Consider the following 20,433-nt stretch of genomic DNA (forward strand, 5'->3'; position numbering starts at 1 on the left):
TATATTTGTTCATCCATCAAATCCATACATGCATATAATTATCTTCATTCCTATCATTATCATTTTATTATCATTCATATTTCTATTCTCTTGTTTCTATGATTTATTATGTTCATATCATATATCTTATAACATATACAATAATCACTAACATGCATATATCATGTCATATAATTCATATCCCAAAACATACATATCCCATACATTGTATTCAATATCATCTCTTATTAGCCCATGTACATATGTGAGAACTGTAGATATGTGAGTCTATTAAGGTTGTACACTATGCTATTACCACAACTCGTATAATTCCCACTAGGGGCGCATAGAATTTGTCCCGAAGGACCATGTAGATGTCCCAAAGGACTACATATAACACATATGTCCCGAAGGACCGCGTAAACCCTCAACTCTTGGCATACCAACTATACCTCTAGCTCTCAATACACATAACATGGGCATTTTCATTTATCTAATTTCACTATACATTTTCATATCACATGTTCATATAAGCTCATAGCTTCTTTCACATATACATGTAGACATATGGCTTCTTTTCATGTAATTCATATCATTTTTCATATAATTCACATGTTCACATATCTCTTTTCATATTCTCATAGGATCACATAGCTCATATATACATCTCATAGCACATACTTCTCATAGACATATAAAAACATAGATCCTCATCACATAACTTATATTACATGTTCATATAATCATTTATATCTATACCACATAGCTTATATCACTTTCTCTTGTCATTACATATGTCATTATTATTTACATAGTTTATGATCATATAACTTATATCACAGAGCCACAACATCACATAAATCATATCACATAGAAAAGAACATAACAATACATATTCACATATTAACGGCTACCAACTATACTTATTTTCATGCATTCATAAAATCAGAACATGAAAATAGACTCATCGCAAGTCTAATTTTCATATAATCATATAATATAATCATATGCACTCACCTGGGCCTCACTAAGTTCCAAACCACTTTTATGATTTTCTTTCTTTCGATCGAATCTTAACTTGATAATCGTTCCGAAACTTGTTCGTGCTCGATATCTATATAATCATACATTGATACATATCAGTATCCAATTGATATATTCTAATCTATCATTTCTTAAACCAAAAGAAATGTCTATTTCAATTTCCCCTTGAAGTGCATCGATGCATTCTACAGTGCATCGATGCATTCTTTAACATGTGCATCGATACATTCTTTAACATGTGCATCGATGCACTACCCATGCATCGATACACAAAGCACCTTCGATGTTTTCATTTTAAGGGGATGCATCGATGCACTCCTTATGCATCGATGCACTAATTGCATTCGATGTTTCTTCTTTAAAGAGTGCATCGATACACATTGAATGTGCATCGATACACCTTGCCCAGAATTTTCATTTTAAGCCCAAAAATCATCAATTCTTCATTCAATTCTTCTATTTTAAGCCCCTGTTATGTCATTAAATTCAACTACCATTACTTAAACCAACTTATATCCATGTAAACCATCTTTATCTTCCATATCTCATCATGATTCTTAAAATTTAAGAATCTTACTAAACTTTCAACTTTGTTATTTATCCTTTCTAACTTCATATATCTCTTATTCTTAGTGATGACAAGTCAAATTCCTTCTCAAATTTCACTTATTAACTCTTTTCCAGAAATTTATCTAAAAACTCATTTTCTTTAATCTCTTCTATATCTTCCATCTTGTTGTTTTATAACAAATTAAGCTTTTCTTAAGCTTAATTATCATCTAATGATCATAACCCAACCTTAAAATCAATAATTAATCAACAAACAAAGAAACTCACCTTTGAGTCAAGCCTTCACGTATGAAGAATGAAGAAGAGAAGAGAACTCTGGAACCTTTTCTCCCTTCCCACATGGTTTCCTTATCTTATAAGGAAAATAAAAAAATCTTCCTTGTCAAATGACCCTTTTGCCCTTCAATTCATCTAATAATTACTAACAACTTTTATGATTTATTTCCAAATAAATTATTGAATTAATCCATTGTTCTACTCTAGTCACCAAATTCTGAAACTTTACAATTTGATCAATAAAACAAAGTCCCCACAAGATAGTATGAGCAAGTGTTCAGGGAGCAGATAACATGACATCACGTATTGCGGTAAAGCCTGGGCAACAAATTTAAGAAAAACTTCTTTGCCCCCACAAGATAACAATCGCTTTGTCCATCCAGTAACTTGTGCATGAACCTTATCCCTCAGATATCCAAATGAACTCTTTTTGTTTTTCACTCAGGGTTTGTTTGCTCTGTTTCATAAAGCGCAAACGACTGGCTTGATCAAAGGGATTAGAGCTTCTTTATGAGGCCCTTAAGTATCACATCTTCTATTAGCTGATGACAGTATGATCTTTCTAAAGATTTGCATGAGCAAGGCTAATCAAATTAAAGAGATTCTAAATATATATGTGGCTTCCTCTGGCCAACGTTTGAATCTGGATAAATATATCCTATATTTTAGTCCAAATACGATTAGAACGAATCGTAATCAAATAGTGACTATTCTAGGTATCCAGGCAATTGACTGGTAGTCATTATTTGGGACTTCCGCTTCACGTAGATTAATATTAGGATAGTTTGTCATGCACCGTTAAACATCACTAACGATGGGTGCAACACCCCCAACCCGTATCCGACCCGGATACGAGTCCGAAGTGTCACATTAACTTTTCAAACATTTATTCGTATAAAATAATGAGTAATTTAAAAACTTTTATAACATTTAACTTATTCAAAACGTTTACAAAATATATCAGAGTTCATATAATTTATATCTTTAGACTACATGCCAACTACACTATATATACATTACATATATTTTCTGATCTGATATTTGGTAAGGAGAACTGACATGTCTTGCTCCGTATTACTCTTTACTCTTTTCGAAACCTACGTGTGAAACAATCACACGCTAAGTCGTTGACTTAGTGAGGAAATAAATAAACATATAACAATAATTTCATGAATGTGCATTCATACCATTGAATCATGACATTTCAATATGCATGTATCTATTGCATGATAACAATATATAATCATGTCATGCACACATGCAACATACCTTCTTGTATTACTTTCACTTTCATTTGTCTTTCAATTGCATTGCCCATGTATATTATTATCTTTATCAACATCATTATAATTCAGGGAACACATGTTATATCACCAAAAGTATATACATCACATATATTGTATTTTTTATTGTCTTTTTATTCGCCCATGATATGTAAATCACTTACTTTTGATAACTATTTATAAATCTATCGTATACATATCACATTCAGTATGTTTGTTTAATCTCTTTATTAGCCCATGTACACTAGTGAGAACTTAAGGTATATGAGTACATTGAGGTTGTGCACACATATGCTGTCACCACAGCTCGATCAATGTCCCGAAGGACCTATCCAGAGGTCATAAAGATCCTCGGTAACTATCCAGATGTCATAAAGATCCTCGGCAACTGTCCATAGGTTCCGAAGAACCTAGGTAAACTGTCCATATGTTCCTTAGAACATAGGTATACTGTCCATATGTCTCGAAAGACATAGGTAATTCTGTCCATATGTTCCTTAGAACATAGGTATACCCTCAACTCTTGGCATGCCAACTATACCACTAGCTCTCTTATCATATAACATGGGCATTATCATTTATAACAGTCAATTTACTTATTCATATCCTTTCTCTTATGAACATATATCTTTTCTTTTCAGTCGCGTACCAAATGTACGTGTAATCATTGATCTTATAATCACATGTTCATTCTCTTCTGTCACATACCATATGTGTGTGTAAACATATATCTCATAAACATGTATTTATGAATCTCATATCATATCACATATTCACATAAACATATAATTCACATATTACATGTACCTTTTCTCATATATCTCATATCATATAATTTATGCTCTGTCCTCTTATGTTCACATGACATAATGCATACAAATCATATTCACACATGTTTTTACTCATGAATTCATACATGATAAAAATCATGTCATTCACATATTTAAATTTATTACTTCATGTACTATAATTATAGGAAATAAAACTTCTCTGGTGTTCATATGACATGTAAATCATTGTCATATCTTGTTCTCATATGTTTCCCATACATCACATATATCACATATTCATATAGGCTCACGATTTTTATCACCTATCATGTCATTTCACATATACACTTTTATTACATTAAAAGATGGACATGTAGTCTTATGTGACCCATCAATACTATCTGTTCATATAATCTCCTTTTACCTTATAAGTAAATACTACTTATTTTATCCCACCTTTATATTTATTCTCCAAATTATTTATATCAATTCACATGGTTTATTACACAACTTATATCACCTTTTATGTATTACAGATATCTTGTCGCATATCTTATATCTTGTCATCATAACATTACATACAAAAACATGTCAACACCTATAATCAAGCATACATACATTTCATGTCATTCACATACTTATAATCAAGACTTCATGCACTATAACTATAGGAAGTAGACTTATCACAAGTCCAATTTCCATATAATTCTATAAAATAAGATGCACTCACCTTAGCTTTGCTTTGATTCGATTCTAATCCTTCAATTGTTTCTGAATGGGATCACGTTCTATATCTACATAATCATACATAGATCTATATTAGTATTATAACTAATATACTCTAATGCTTCACTCTTTAGATTAAGATAAATGTCAATTTCTTCTTTCAATAAGGGTATGCATCGATGCACTACTGATGCATCGGTGCATAAAATACATTCGATGTTGTATTATTATTGGGATGCATCGATGCATGCCTTATGCATCGATGCACTAATTGCATTCGATGTTTCTATTTTAAAAGAGTGCATCGATGCACTACATGTGCATCGATACACCTTCAAACAAATTTCTGGGTTTTAACCTTGATGCATCGATGCACAATGAATATGCATCGATGCACTCTGCCCAGAATCCTCTTTTTGAACCCGAAAATCATTCATTTTGGATTAAATCCTTCATGTTTCATCCCCTTTTTCATTCTTAACTCTAGTACACATACTTAAAACAATCTATACTCATTTATTTCATCTTAAACCTCAAAATCCTATCTTCCATATGTAATTCAATAATTACATCAATTTTGCAACATGTTTCAAATCCAATTATATTACTTCATATCTCTTACTTAGATTGATGACAAGTCAAATCCAACTTTCAATTCTTATTATAAACTCTATTTCAAGATTTCATTCAAGAACCACTAATCTTTAATCTTCTCTATCTCCTTTATCTTTTGATTTTAGGACAACCTAAGCTTTCCATAATCTTAAGTATTACCTAAGGATCAAAACCCACTCTTAAAATCAACAAATCATCAGCTAACAAGGAATCTTACCTTTGCCTTGGAGCTTTCACGGGAGGAAAAAGAAAATGAAGAAGAAAAGAGAGAAGAGATTTCTGGAAAATCTCTCATCCTTATCCATATATATATATCATTATTTAATTCATCTCTTGGTCAAATGACCCTTTTGCCCTTTAATACCTTTTATAATTACTAACATCTTTTAGGATTTATTTCCAGATAAATCATTGAACTAATCCATTCTTCTACTTTAATCACCAAATTCTGAAACGTTATAATTTGGTCACTAACCCGGTATTGAGGATGTTACAAATCTCCCCTCCTTTAAAGAAAATTCGTCCTCAAATTTTCACTGAACAAATCAATAAGAACATATCTTCTATTGTTCTCATGTTACCTCATTTACTTACTTTTTCCGTCCTATATTTCTTCAATTGTCTTTTTCCTTTATACATTTATTTTCTGTTACTTATCATAAACACAGTAACTCATAACCTCAATCCATTTCATTTCTTTATTCTATTTCTCCTTTATTTATCCCTTATACACAAATCATATCTTTCTTTTCATATTCTCATACTCTTGTCTTATCATCTATATTCATCTCTATATATTAATCTTAATTGTATTCTCATAACTTTGATAACCAATTTCTTATACATAATTTCATTCTTTATCATTTCCTTGTACTTGTATTTTTCCTTCCTTAAGATTCCATGCAAATACTTATCTCCTTTTCTACATAATAGCTATCTAATTAGAATACACCACTATATTCAGTTTCACATCATAATTGATTAACTCAACTTTATCTTTTCCTCCAATCTTATAACTCTATCACCTTTACTCTGACAGCTAGTCAATAACATATGTTCAATCTAGGGTACAAACCCTAATCAACCAAACACATACATCATTTCCAATATAAATTATCTCAAAATTCGCTTACTCAACTTATCAATTTCACCTCTATTCTCATACATTCTGAAATTTCTTTTGTTCAAACTCATCATTCTGACTTCCTGTGTCCTATAATCTGATCATCGATATACACATTCTCAAACTCTTCTTATCAATCCTCAGCTTTACTTAAATATACAAATTCTTACTTCCTTTTCCTTTACTATACCACATTACTATGATCCAAATATGCAACTGTATCCAAATCCATTGAAGATTTGGTTATCATATCCTAAAAATATCTTATAATCTTATAATTCCAATACATTTTTATCACATACTCTAGTTAGCCAATGCTAACTCTTTCCATCTTAACTGCAAACCCTTATCATAAACATACTCTTATCTATGCGCAATACTATCACTTCGTTTCAAACTCATAAGCTCTGACTTTATACATCTTATACACTTGTCACTGATGCACTTATCCTTGAGTTCTTCTATACGTACTCACCACGTCATTAGATCTTTTTAACATTCTTATGGTGACACCTGTTCACCATATTCTATCTTATCCACATAATAACAAAACTATTCTATATCGTGTTTCCGATTCAAAACAATGAAAACTTTCTATCATTATTCATATATGATTTCAGCTTTCTAAAATCAACTTTTGATCTTACTAGGCATTTCCTGAGGTGTCCGCTCTTCATCCTGCCTGGCCAGGGCAGGTGAATAGCTATCACAATCAGGAATATCACCTTTCACTTACTTCGAAATTATAGTCTATTAGCAAGACAACATATTCCTTACACTATCAGATCAGAAATTTTTCAATCTATGTTGGCATGTACACCTTTTATGACACTTTGGACTTCGGTTTATGCTGAGAATCGGCTAAACCTTAGCTCTGATACCATTAAATGTAACACCCCCAACCCATATCCGACCCGGATACGAGTCCGAAGTGTCACATTAACTTTTCAAACATTTATTCGTATAAAATAATGAGTAATTTAAAAACTTTTATAACATTTAACTTATTCAAAACGTTTACAAAATATATCAGAGTTCATACAATTTATATCTTTAGACTACATGCAAACTACACTATATATACATTACATATATTTTCTGATCTGATATTTGGTAAGGAGAACTGACATGTCTTGCTCCGTATTACTCTTTACTCTTCTCGAAACCTACGTGTGAAACAATCACACGCTAAGTCGTTGACTTAGTGAGGAAATAAATAAACATATAACAATAATTTCATGAATGTGCATTCATACCATTGAATCATGACATTTCAATATGCATGTATCTATTGCATGATAGCAATATATAATCATGTCATACACACATGCAACATACCTTCTTGTATTACTTTCACTTTCATTTGTCTTTCAATTGCATTGCCCATGTATATTATTATCTTTATCAACATCATTATAATTCAGGGAACACATGTTATATCACCAAAAGTTTATACATCACATATATTGTATTTGTTATTGTCTTTTTATTCGCCCATGATACCTACGTGTAAATCACTTACTTTTGATAACCATTTATAAATCCATCGTATACATATCACATTCAGTATGTTTGTTTAATCTCTTTATTAGCCCATGTACACTAGTGAAAACTTAAGGTATATGAGTACATTGAGGTTGTGCACACATATACTGTCACCACAGCTCGATCAATGTCCCGAATGACCTATCCAGAGGTCATAAAGATCCTCGGTAACTATCCAGAGGTCATAAAGATCCTCGGCAACTGTCCATAGGTTCCGAAGAACCTAGGTAAACTGTCCATATGTTCCTTAGAACATAGGTATACTGTCCATATGTCTCGAAAGACATAGGTAATTCTGTCCATATGTTCCTTAGAACATAGGTATACTGTCCATATGTCTCGAAAGACATAGGTAATTCTGTCCATATGTTCCTTAGAACATAGGTATACCCCCAACTCTTGGCATGTCAACTATACCACTAGCTCTCTTATCATATAACATGGGCATTATCATTTATAACAGTCAATTTACTTATTCATATCCTTTCTCTTATGAACATATATCTTTTCTTTTCAGTCGCGTACCAAATGTACGTGTAATCATTGATCTTATAATCACATGTTCATTCTCTTCTGTCACATACCATATGTGTGTGTAAACATATATCTCATAAACATGTATTTATGAATCTCATATCATATCACATATTCACATAAACATATAATTCACATATTACATGTACATTTTCTCATATATCTCATATCATATAATTTATGCTATGTCCTCTTATGTTCACATGATAATGCATACAAATCATATTCACACATGTTTTTACTCATGAATTCATACATGATAAAAATCATGTCATTCACATATTTAAATTTATTACTTCATGCACTATAATTATAGGAAATAACACTTCTCTGGTGTTCATATGACATGTAAATCATTGTCATATCTTGTTCTCATATGTTTCCCATACATCACATATATCACATATTCATATAGGCTCACGATTTTTATCACCTATCATGTCATTTCACATATACACTTTTATTACATTAAAAGATTGACATGTAGTCTTATGTGACCTATCAATACTATTTGTTCATATAACCTCCTTTTACCTTATAAGTAAATACTACTTATTTTATCCCACCTTTCTATTTATTCTCCAAATTATTTATATTAATTCACATGGTTTATTACACAACTTATATCACCTTTTATGTATTACAGATATCTTGTCGCATATCTTATATCTTGTCATCATATCATTACATACAAAAATATGTCAACACCTATAATCAAGCATACATACATTTTATGTCATTCACATACTTATAATCAAGACTTCATGCACTATAACTATAGGAAATAGACTTATCACAAGTCCAATTTCCATATAATTCTATAAAATAAGATGCACTCACCTTAGCTTTGCTTTGATTCGATTCTAATCCTTCAATTGTTTCTGAATGGGATCACGTTCTATATCTACATAATCATACATAGATCTATATTAGTATTATAACTAATATACTCTAATGCTTCACTCTTTAGATTAAGATAAATGTCAATTTCTTCTTTCAATAAGGGTATGCATCGATGCACTACTGATGCATCGGTGTATAAAATACATTCGATGTTGTATTATTATTGGGATGCATCGATGCATGCCTTATGCATCGATGCACTAATTGCATTCGATGTTTCTATTTTAAAAGAGTGCATCGATGCACTACCTGTGCATCGATACACCTTCAAACAAATTTCTGGGTTTTAACCTTGATGCATCGATGCACAATGAATATGCATCGATGCACTCTGCCCAGAATCCTCTTTTTGAACCCGAAAATCATTCATTTTGGATTAAATCCTTCATGTTTCATCCCCTTTTCATTCTTAACTCTAGTACACATACTTAAAACAATCTATACTCATTTATTTCATCTTAAACCTCAAAATCCTATCTTCCATATGTAATTCAATAATTACATCAATTTTGCAACATGTTTCAAATCCAATTATATTACTTCATATCTCTTACTTAGATTGATGACAAGTCAAATCCAACTTTCAATTCTTATTATAAACTCTATTTCAAGATTTCATTCAAGAACCGCTAATCTTTAATCTTCTCTATCTCCTTTATCTTTTGATTTTAGGACAACCTAAGCTTTCCATAATCTTAAGTATTACCTAAGGATCAAAACCCACTCTTAAAATCAACAAATCATCAGCTAACAAGGAATCTTACCTTTGCCTTGGAGCTTTCACGGGAGGAAAAAGAAAATGAAGAAGAAAATAGAGAAGAGATTTCTGGAAAATCTCTCATCCTTATCCATATATATATATATCATTATTTAATTCATCTCTTGGTCAAATGACCCTTTTGCCCTTTAATACCTTTTATAATTACTAACATCTTTTAGGATTTATTTCCAGATAAATCATTGAACTAATCCATTCTTCTACTTTAATCACCAAATTCTGAAACTTTATAATTTTGTCACTAACCCGGTATTGAGGATGTTACAATGGGCGCCATTGAACACCATTAATTTAATTTATAAAAATTTAAAATTTTAAAATTCAATGTAAAATTATAAATTAACTAAAAATTTAAAGTTAATTTATTTAAAACAAAATATTAATTACATTATTTTTCTTAATCTTTTTTCAACAATTTTTTAAAGGTAAATCATAAATTTTTTATTGTTAGAAAAAATATGGAAAATAATTTAATTAATATTTTATTTAAATAATTTATCTTTAAATTTTTAACTAATTTATAACGAGTCTTTTAGAATTTTATTTTTTTGTAAACTAAATTAATAGTGTTTAGCGTTACATATCATTAGTGATACTCATTGAACGTTTAGATCGTCAGTGATACTCATTGAACGTTTAGAATTTTCACAAGCGCGTACAAGTCAAGGTGTAAATACAATTAATTCAAGATTCTTTTCTCTTGTACCATCTTTACAAAATGTAAATATGTAAAAAAAAAATCTGCGATTTGTTCAATTACAGACCAGCTCCATATGACGATTTTTTGATGGGTGATTGGGTGTGTAGATTTTTTTTATAAGCTGCATAAAATTAACAACAATACTATTAATATTAATGTAAAAAAACTAAGAAATTGTCAGTTTAACTAACACTGTAGATAGGATACCAACATCTAGTTTCACTTGACGTTTATTTTATTTCTTTTACATTGCACGTTACTATCACTGTAACTGCTGAGATTCGATGCAAAAAGTACAACACTTGAAAAACTCCAAAATAAATGACCACGTTGGCCCCATCCTTTGTGATTTTATGATGACAGGCTTTTGTTCAACAAAATATTATAAGGGTATCCATGGTGATTAAAGTTGATAAAACTCATCAAGGGACAAGTTTTCAACGGAGCCAAAGCTTTCCAGAGGTCCCATCCTTGAATAGGTGGTCATGGATCCACCCAGAAAATCAAGTGGGCAGTCATTTGAGAAGGTCAAGGTGGTGTCATAGATAAATGACATCCCACTATCCTCCATCGTAGGGTAGTAATAGCAACTGGATTTACCCACCTCATAATCATGGAGGAACAGGTCATTCATCCCATTTCTAGCTATGTCACTATATACATCTTCGTCCGATGCCTTCTTCGCCTGGATCACCTGAAACATGTTTATTTCGACCTAAATTAATGGAAGATTTTTGAGCAATTCTAGAAACCAGATGATTGGTAGATCATACATAGTTTTGATTTTGGCTGTCTTGATACACCATGATGAAATCCCCCAGTTGTAATCCGTGTGTGCTAACAAATTCCCCTGAGAAATTTAATGCAGCAATGATGAATCATGTTAACACGAACTAAACGTGTATTTTTTTTGTCGGTTCTATAAACGGAAAAGGAATTACGAGGGCGGGTCGGTGTTTACCAGTATTTTCAAGCACATACATGCGGCTGTTGTTGTTAGGCCAAAACCTGCATACAAAGATGGAAACAAAATGGATTTATCATGCTATTCAAGGACAAAAATCGTTATCGATCTTCCGTTAGATATTTATAACGCACACACACGCGCATGCATGAAGACACGTACACACACATATCCAACTGAAATTCCATTATATCCCCTATAAGATGAATTCAGGGTGATAAAATTTTTCTTGCAAGACAATCAAGAGAATGAGCAGAGGAGAACTTGCCTATACTTGAAGCTCCATACATGCAGACCATCAAGGTCGTCCATGCTGATAAGAATCCCTTCCTTGGACTCAAGGACAGGTAAGTGAGCCTCCGCCGCTCGCTGAAACGATGAGATTATCATATATTTATTCAGACTATTCCCATGAAAGAGCAAAGTTGCATCAAAATTAATTCAGCTCAGAGGTAATGTTGAAACCTTGGGGAGTATCATTCTTCTGAGGGAGCTTACGTCGCTGTTCTTAAGTTCCTTCTGAAAAAGGAATCTCAATCTCTTCGGATCAATAACCTAATAAAAACATTATAAATATTTGGTTCTCCTCAGAATGATAACTAAAAGTATTGAACCGCTGATTATCATCTTTGAGAGACAAACAAGGCAACATAACAAATCCCATCATACAAAACAAAGAATGAAACAACAAAAAGCGGTGTCGGAATTCCAAATTTGGGCAAATGAAATAGTACACAGGTTCCTAGTCAACTAAATTTAGGAAAATGCTTATTACCGTGACAAACAATTCAGAAAAAAAAAATCAATCAGATGTTAAAAAAAAAAGAAAATTATGTGTACCAGTGGATTATCATAATAACGTAGGATCTTACAAACACAATGATTTTGATTTCGTTATCTATGAAATTGGGTAGATCAAAATGCCCATCATTATATATTTGGGAGAAAATAATCCCATACAAATTTAATTAATAACCTCCTCGTCCGATGTTCAATACCACAAACATAAGTAAATAAAACTAAAATTAAGATAAAAACATAGTCAGACTTAGAAATAAGAGAAGAGGACTATCTGCACAAGTAGGCCAGGCAAAAGGGGAAAAAAAGACTGAAACTTTGAATAGAAGATACAGATAACTCACACGTGTGGGGGGAGGCACGTGCGAGGAGCAACTAGAGGAGGAGTTGGTAAAAGAGAGAAGTTTGATGGTGGAAGATGATCTCCTCTGTCTAGCCATCCTTTTCTTCCTGTTAACACCAAAGCTAGGAACATCAGCGACAAGGTCACGGGTCAACCCGGACCGACCCGATGACCGATGGGTGTTGTCCCCTTCCCCAGTGACAAAGGCCTCGTTTTTCTCATGAACACTGGGAGTCGTAGCTGCTGCCATCATTAGCTCAATTGGCTGAAAAACCAAAAATAAAAAAGCCTTTAGATTTCTGTGTGTGTGTGTGTGTGTGAGAGAGAGAGAGAGAGACACTGTTTCTCTCTGATAAACTACCCGATGATGGACGCTCGGCAATCACGAAATGGAGGGTTTTAGGCTAAAGAGAAAGGCAAGGTATATTGGCTTTATGAATTTTTATGCTATTTTTAGCAAGCTTAGGGTGAAGTACATTGACATTTGTTCATCTCACATTCATGCCCTTTGCCTTTTACATATCTTTTGTTCCCATTCCGAAACCAAACTTTGATGGTGGGTTAAACCTGGGTCTCAGACTTTGAGTTTGAGAAACAATCCATCCAGCAAAAAAACAAGGCTGGGTTTAGGGTTATGAGGACAAATGTGGATCCCTGGGTGGTGTAAAATCTCTGATACAAAAGAGAGAGAGAAACCCCAAAAGGAAAGTAACCATAGTTGAGGGGTTGAAGCTTGAGTTAATGTTGAGAAATGTGAAGGTGTTGGGAGGATAGGGATGGTTAGGGCACCCCAAGGAATCGTTGACGAGTGGAAGGTCATCACCTTCCATGTGTTGCAAAAGCTCTGCAGATTTTTAGCTTGTAACAGAAATCAATGGCGTTGGGGCTTATTGGGGGGTGAATAACGAGTTTGAAAGTTTTTAAATTAATTAAGCATTTCTCCTGCATTTCCATGGCAGTGGAAGATGGGAGAATTGGAGATGTGAATTTCTTTTTTATAGGGTTGGATTTAAAGATTTAAGGGGAGATTGGAAGGAGTAAATTTGAGGGGTTTTAGCAGTGAATATGGGTGGGTTTTTGGTTAGTGAAGAAGAGGCAACAGGTGGGCATGGATTGCCACGTTGCCGCCATGCAAAAGGACGGTGGTTTTTGAAATAGAGATGGAAGGAGAAAAATAATGGGTTGCAGTAAATGGTATTATTATTGACCAATCTCATTCCCTTCGCCTTTACGATATCCAATGGGTTTGGTTGGGGTTTGGTTTAGGGTGCTTTTTACTGACTCTGGATTTCAGTAACTCTGTTATTTTAGTTTTGGTTAAAATACGTGTTTAGTACCTAAATTATCAGTTTTGATCTATTTTAATATCTAAACTTTCAACTTTTTCAAAATTATATATAAAGTTTAGTTTTTGTTTCATTTTAGTATCCTCCAAAATTTAATGTTAAGTTTTGATAAAAATTGAAAGTTTAGGTACTAAAACAAATCAAAACTGATAGCTTAGCTACTAATAGCGTTAGGTTTTTAAAGGTGGGATACTCAAATAAAACAAAAACTAAACGTTAGGTATGGTTTTGAAAAAAATTAAAAGTTTAGATATTAAAACAAACATAAACTGATAGCTTATGTGCTAAACGCATAGTTTACCCTTTAATTTTTAACCTATCCAACCATCACTCCTCAATAAGGGCTGATTTAAAAATTAGATTTGTGATGGAATTAATTAAATTATTATTTTTTAATCACTTAAATCATAAATTTAAACAGCATTAAATGTAATTTAAGACGTGTTTAAGTTTATTCAATATCAAAATATAATATATACCTTTAATTTTATTCCAACTCTTAATTTTTTTATCAACAATTCTTACTCTTGATTTCAGTAGTATTTTTTATTAGTCCGATTTAATTATAATGTAGTATTCGTTCGAAATATTCTCAACCATATAACAATAAACATTCAAACACCTCTTGTAGATATTGTGCTTAAACCCCAAACTCTCTAGAGATAACAGTCATCTATTAATCATTGAGATCACTTAATTGATACAGTATTCTTGTTATTTGTAAAATACTTGTATCTTCTATTTATCTATATAATGATTTAAATTATATAAGATTATAAAAATGATAATTTTTTCTCATAATTATTTAGTGTTGCTACAGCTATTTTAGTCTTTAACTCATCCCATCCAACCAATTGAATCATATGTGTTCAAGTTAAAATACTTAAAATAAATTCACAAGTATGCACCACAAATAGCATTAATAAATAATTACAAAAAAGAAAGTAAAAGAGAAAATAATAAAGAAAGTACATGATAATATTAAATTTTTTAGATAGTTAAATTATTTTATGCAAATAAAAATATTAGTTTTATTTAAAAATATATTCAAAATTATAATGAAGTACGAAAACTAAACATATAATTTTTTTTTACCATTTCCCATGAATCTAAATAAATAAAAATGATAAATTTCATAGATTCAATCTTACTCAAGTTAACATCATTACTAGTATAAGGGATAGCATTCACTTACATAGAGTAATTGTTTTTAGTTTCAAGTATATTTAGGATCGTTAGATGAGTAAAAATAAATGATTGAAATTAACAGTAAGAAATGAGAATATATTCACTAAAAAACAATAAGTTAATCTTATCCTTCTATTTTCAATTTTCACTCATCCAATAGTTTAAATTTGTGTAAAACTAAAAAAGCTTCCTAAATGATTTAGTTTTACATTGATTTAAGAACTTTAGATGAGTGAAAATAAGAGACTGAGATTAACAATAAAAAACGACAAGATATTTACTGTGTAAGTGAATCCTAACCTATTGAAATATGTTCAAAATTTTGGGAATAAAAAAATATATTCAATCATCTTTACTAACTCCCAGCTCTCTATTTTCCCTTCTTTTAATCCAATACAAATATTAATTATTTAAAGAGTTAATTACATCACAAAAGTTTAAATGTGATCTTTATTTTAAATGGGTCTCAAATTTTTAAATTATCCTTAAATCATGAATTTCATTTCTAAATTAATTTTTAATATTTTGAACATTCTAATTACACGTTCAAATTATGACCCTCATTTTAAGTTGATCCTTAAACTTTTGGATGTTTCAATTTTATTCCAAACTGTTGGTATATGTTAATGATATCCCCGTTAATAAAATTGTTAGGCCAAGAAATATTATTATATTGTTAAAAATAAAATTTATGTTAAACTTGGTTGAAAACATATTTAAATAAATTGAAGGATAAAAATAAAAGATTCAATTTAGAATGAGATCATATTTTGGGGATTGAATTGAAGTGTTCAAATGTTTGAGAATTTATTTAGAATGTGAATCATAGTTTAAATTTTAAAAAATCAAATATTACTTTAAGATAAGAATCATAATAACTTGTATCTAAACTTTGTATGAAAAAGCAGCAGCACAGGCAAAAGTATTAACGTAACTCTAATACCTTAATTTCATATAGGGAATTTATGACCTGGGAATGAGTCCACAATATATGCTGTTGTTGGAATACTTCCTTTGGGCGAAAACACAATTGACCTAAACAATAGTTGTCTTGACGTAAAAGAGAAATTGGTGATTGCATGGCAGTATTCAATGAGGCAGCACGGATTATATCATTAGCTCTCCAACGAAACCTCTCAATGACAAGTTGCTGCCTCTTTGAATTCCAGATTTCCTTAGAATTTCTTCATCTCTACTGTTTTTTTTTTATCCATCTCTATTTTTTTTTAGTATCAGTAGCTGCCATCTCTCCTTGTGATAATGCTTTTCTAAGAATTTTCAAAGGAAATGTAGCAAGGACATAAACATTTAGGTCTCTGGGTTTCCTTATTAAAATCATATTTTAATATTCTCAAAATATTTTTCAGGTTAAATTTCAAAAACATGATTTTACTGGAAATTACATTCCGATTACAGATCCAAAATTACTAACCGAATTTTGGGACATTACATTTGTCGAGTCTAATGAAATTTAGATTCTGGTGTGGCTAAATCTAGCTTCTCTCAAGGTTGAGGCCTTTGTGTGGAAAACGATTCACGATAGAATTTCTACAAGGGTAGAATTAGCAAAGGGAGGTTCAAATCGAATTAATTTTTATTTATGTTTTTTTTTTCTCGGAAACTGATGAAACTATTTCTCACCTTCTTTGCCATTGTGATGTTTCGTGCAGATTTTGGCAGTGCTGGTTTTGTAGTTGGAACATACCTTTTGTCATGCCTAGTAATTTTGCGTCAATGTTACTACTATAAGAGTCTACACCTGTAGACCCTCGTTCCTTAGGAGTCTGGAAGCTGGCGTTCTTTGTCTTTGTCTGGTCTCTGTGGCTTTTCGAAATGGAATGGCGCTCAAGCAGGGGCGGATCCGTAAAGCCTGGTAGGTAGCAGTTACATACCCATTTTTCTTGGAAAACTATAAGTGTAATGGGTGAGTTTTACGTTGCAGCAAGCTATTAGCTTAATATAAGGTTAAAAAAATATGACCTAAAATGTTTTATTTTTTTTGGTGCAAACTTTTTTATAATATTTTAGGTTGCAATCAAAAATATTTAAATATTATATTTTTCATAATATTTTTGATTTTTCATAATATTTTCGGTTGAATCAAAAATTTTAAAAGATTATAATTTTAGGTTGCACGCAACCGAAAATATTATGTTGTTTATAATATTTTAGGTCGGATTTTTCCTTAACCTTATATTAGACTATTGCATCGTAGAATCACCTGGTGTAGTGTATTATTTAATGGAGAAAAAAAAGTATGCACACACAATTTTTAAGTTTTAATTTTTGCTATACATATGACATGAAATGAAATTTTCTTGTAGGATTCCTTCTTGAGCCTCATGCTAATAACTTAAATAATAAATTAAACCTATTTTTATTCAAATTCCTTTAAAATATTAATTAAAATAACAAAAAAAAATTACTACAATTCCTTTCTTCAATACCCTTTGCTTCCCCGTTTCTCACCTCACCTACTTCATTTTTTTTCACACACAATTGTTGTTATTCCTTTATTTAATATTGAATTAGTTGACGTACGCTGCTCAACCAGAATTTTCCGACGAATTGATTGTCGTGGCCATCCCTTTTATGGGGCCACAACCGGGTAGGTACGCCAAGGCCAACCATGTATAGGGCCTAGTGGCAGGGTAGAATAAGCTTGTCCTCTTTTCAAGCATTTTAATGTTTAAGGTAGGGAATGGGAGTAGGACTTACAGTCCCTATTTCTAGCATTTTATTGTCTATAGGTAGCATTTCTATATTTTTTCTCCTATATGTAGGGTGGACAGCCGACAGAGTTTGGGTTAATCCACATGTAAAGGTATGTGTCTTGTGAACACCATCGAGGGCCACCCCTACGGCCTAATCGATGGTGTGGGTGAGTTCTGTAACCTGATGTTATTTTCTATTAATAAAACATTTTTCTTTCGGAGAAGTCCGAGGTCAGGGGTGTGCATCCGCTATGCCCCACTGTCTCAGATTATTGGTCGAATGACCATGAGGCTACAAAGATCTAACATGATGTTTGCTTGTTTTTGATCAGATATACGAGATAAAGGCTGACTTGATTGGGAAGCGTCCCTTTCGAGTGCCACACGGATTAACAACCGAACCAACTAGGCTAAGTCTGTGACACTTGGTATCATAACACAGATGTGCGTGATCTTTTATTAGCGGCACAGAGGTGCTCATTTTGTTACGTAAAGCACTGATGCTTGTTGTCTACTTGTTGCACAGCGGTGCACAGTTGCTAAACTTAGCATATATGTGCTTAGATATCGATTGTAGCACAGAGGTGCTCAATCGTTTGTAAAAGTACAGAGGTGCTTGATTTTAGATTGCAGCACAGAGGTGCTCAATCATCCTAAATGTACAGAGGTGCCAGATTTTAGATTGCAGCACAGAGGTGCTCAATCAGCCTAAATGCACAGAGGTGCCAAATCCTAGATTGAAGCACAAAGGTGCTCAATCAATTAAAAGCACAAAGGTGCCAGATTATAGACTGAAACGCAGAGGTGCTCAGTCATTTTTAACTGCACAGAGGTGTCAGTTTCTCGATTGAAGCACAGAGGTGCTCAATCGTTAATTCAAGCACATAGGTGCTATGAATTCAGCACAACGATGCTTTTTTCTTTCTAATTTAGGCACGATGGTGCTTATTTGTTTTACAGGCATAGAGGTGCCAATGAATTAAAAAGAATGGTTCACACACGTAATGGTGGATCAACAAGCTCTCACAAATGTGTAGAGCAAGAAGTTACCGAGCCGGTTGTACAAGAGACTGGTTCTGTTGATCGAGGAAAGTTAGAAGATATCGAAGTCGCGCTAGCAGCCCTTAGAGCTCATATGATCTATGGTGATCAAATGAGGAGAGTCGATGATACTCAAGAGGATTTGGTTGAGACAATAATTGATCTGGGCAACGAGACAAGAAAGGTCATAAGTGTCATACAACTTGGGTATGATGAGCTGAAGGCCCAAGTTAGTGTGTTGCAGGCAGCTGTAGCTAGTTTGACTAAAAACCCTAGTAAAAGAGGGGGCATACGAGCTAAGATCCCTGATCCTCAACATTTTGATAGAGCGAGGGATGCTAAAGAGCTTGAGAATTTTTTGTTCGATATGGAGCAGTATTTTTGGGCCATGCACACCGAGTTTGAGGAAGATAAGGTGGCGATGACTTCAATGTATCTAGGTGGTGGCGGTCCAAGTTCAAAGATGGAGTGTGCTCTGTTACGACTTGGGATGAGTTGAAGAAGGATTTGAAGACTTCCTTCCTCCCTGAGAATGTAGATTATAAAGCTCATAAGAAGTTGAGGGAATTGTCTCATACAGGAACCATACGGGAGTATGTGAAAGAGTTCTCAACTTTGATGCTAGATATAAAGGATATGTCTGAAAGGGATAAATTGTTTCATTTCCTTAAAAGGCTCAAGTCATAGGCTAGGCTCGAGTTCTAGAGACAGAAGGTGCAAGATCTAATAGTAGCGATAGCTGTTGCTAAGTGCCTTAATGATTATAATGATAATCTTGGAAAGCTCAAGGCGCCTTCTACGAGTGGGGCTAACACCCAACAAGTGGGTAGGAGAAGTTGGCTCGAGGGAAGAAGATAACGAGTTGGGGAGCGAATAGAAGATTCCCTGGAAGGGACCCAACTTAAAATAGAGTCCCTACTGGTACTGGATCAAGCAACAGGGGGAATAAACCTTATTGAGGTGTTTTCTTTTTAATGGGCCTCATCGGGTTGGACAGTGTCCACAATGAAGTGCTTTTAATACCATGGTGGCATCAACAAATGACGGAGAACGAGTGAACGGTCCCACAGGAGATAACGAGTCAGACCCAGCTAGAATGAGCTTCATCCGATTTATAACTAACTTACAATCTCAGTTGAATAGCTTGAGGAAAGAGCCAGAGAGGGGATTGATATATGTGGACATCTCAATAA

At 32.8% G+C, this 20,433-nt stretch overlaps 1 protein-coding gene across 1 annotated transcript; it reads right to left on the reverse strand.

Moving 5' to 3' along the window:
* Nucleotides 1–11,181: 11,181 nt before the first annotated feature.
* LOC120216162 (B3 domain-containing transcription factor FUS3-like) lies at nucleotides 11,182–13,201 on the reverse strand. The gene is made up of 6 exons (XM_039213664.1): nucleotides 12,953–13,201; nucleotides 12,276–12,365; nucleotides 12,079–12,179; nucleotides 11,808–11,854; nucleotides 11,620–11,696; nucleotides 11,182–11,540 (listed from the first exon to the last, which is right to left on the reverse strand). The coding sequence occupies exons 1-6, from the start codon at nucleotides 13,199–13,201 to the stop codon at nucleotides 11,250–11,252; spliced, it is 855 nt and encodes a 284-aa protein (XP_039069595.1). The 3' UTR covers nucleotides 11,182–11,249.
* Between the last annotated feature and the right edge of the window lie 7,232 nt (nucleotides 13,202–20,433).

The sequence above is a fragment of the Hibiscus syriacus genome, unplaced genomic scaffold, assembly GCF_006381635.1.
Source record: "Hibiscus syriacus cultivar Baekdansim isolate YM2019G1 unplaced genomic scaffold, ASM638163v2 tig00110159_pilon, whole genome shotgun sequence".
Lineage (NCBI taxonomy): Eukaryota > Viridiplantae > Streptophyta > Magnoliopsida > Malvales > Malvaceae > Hibiscus > Hibiscus syriacus.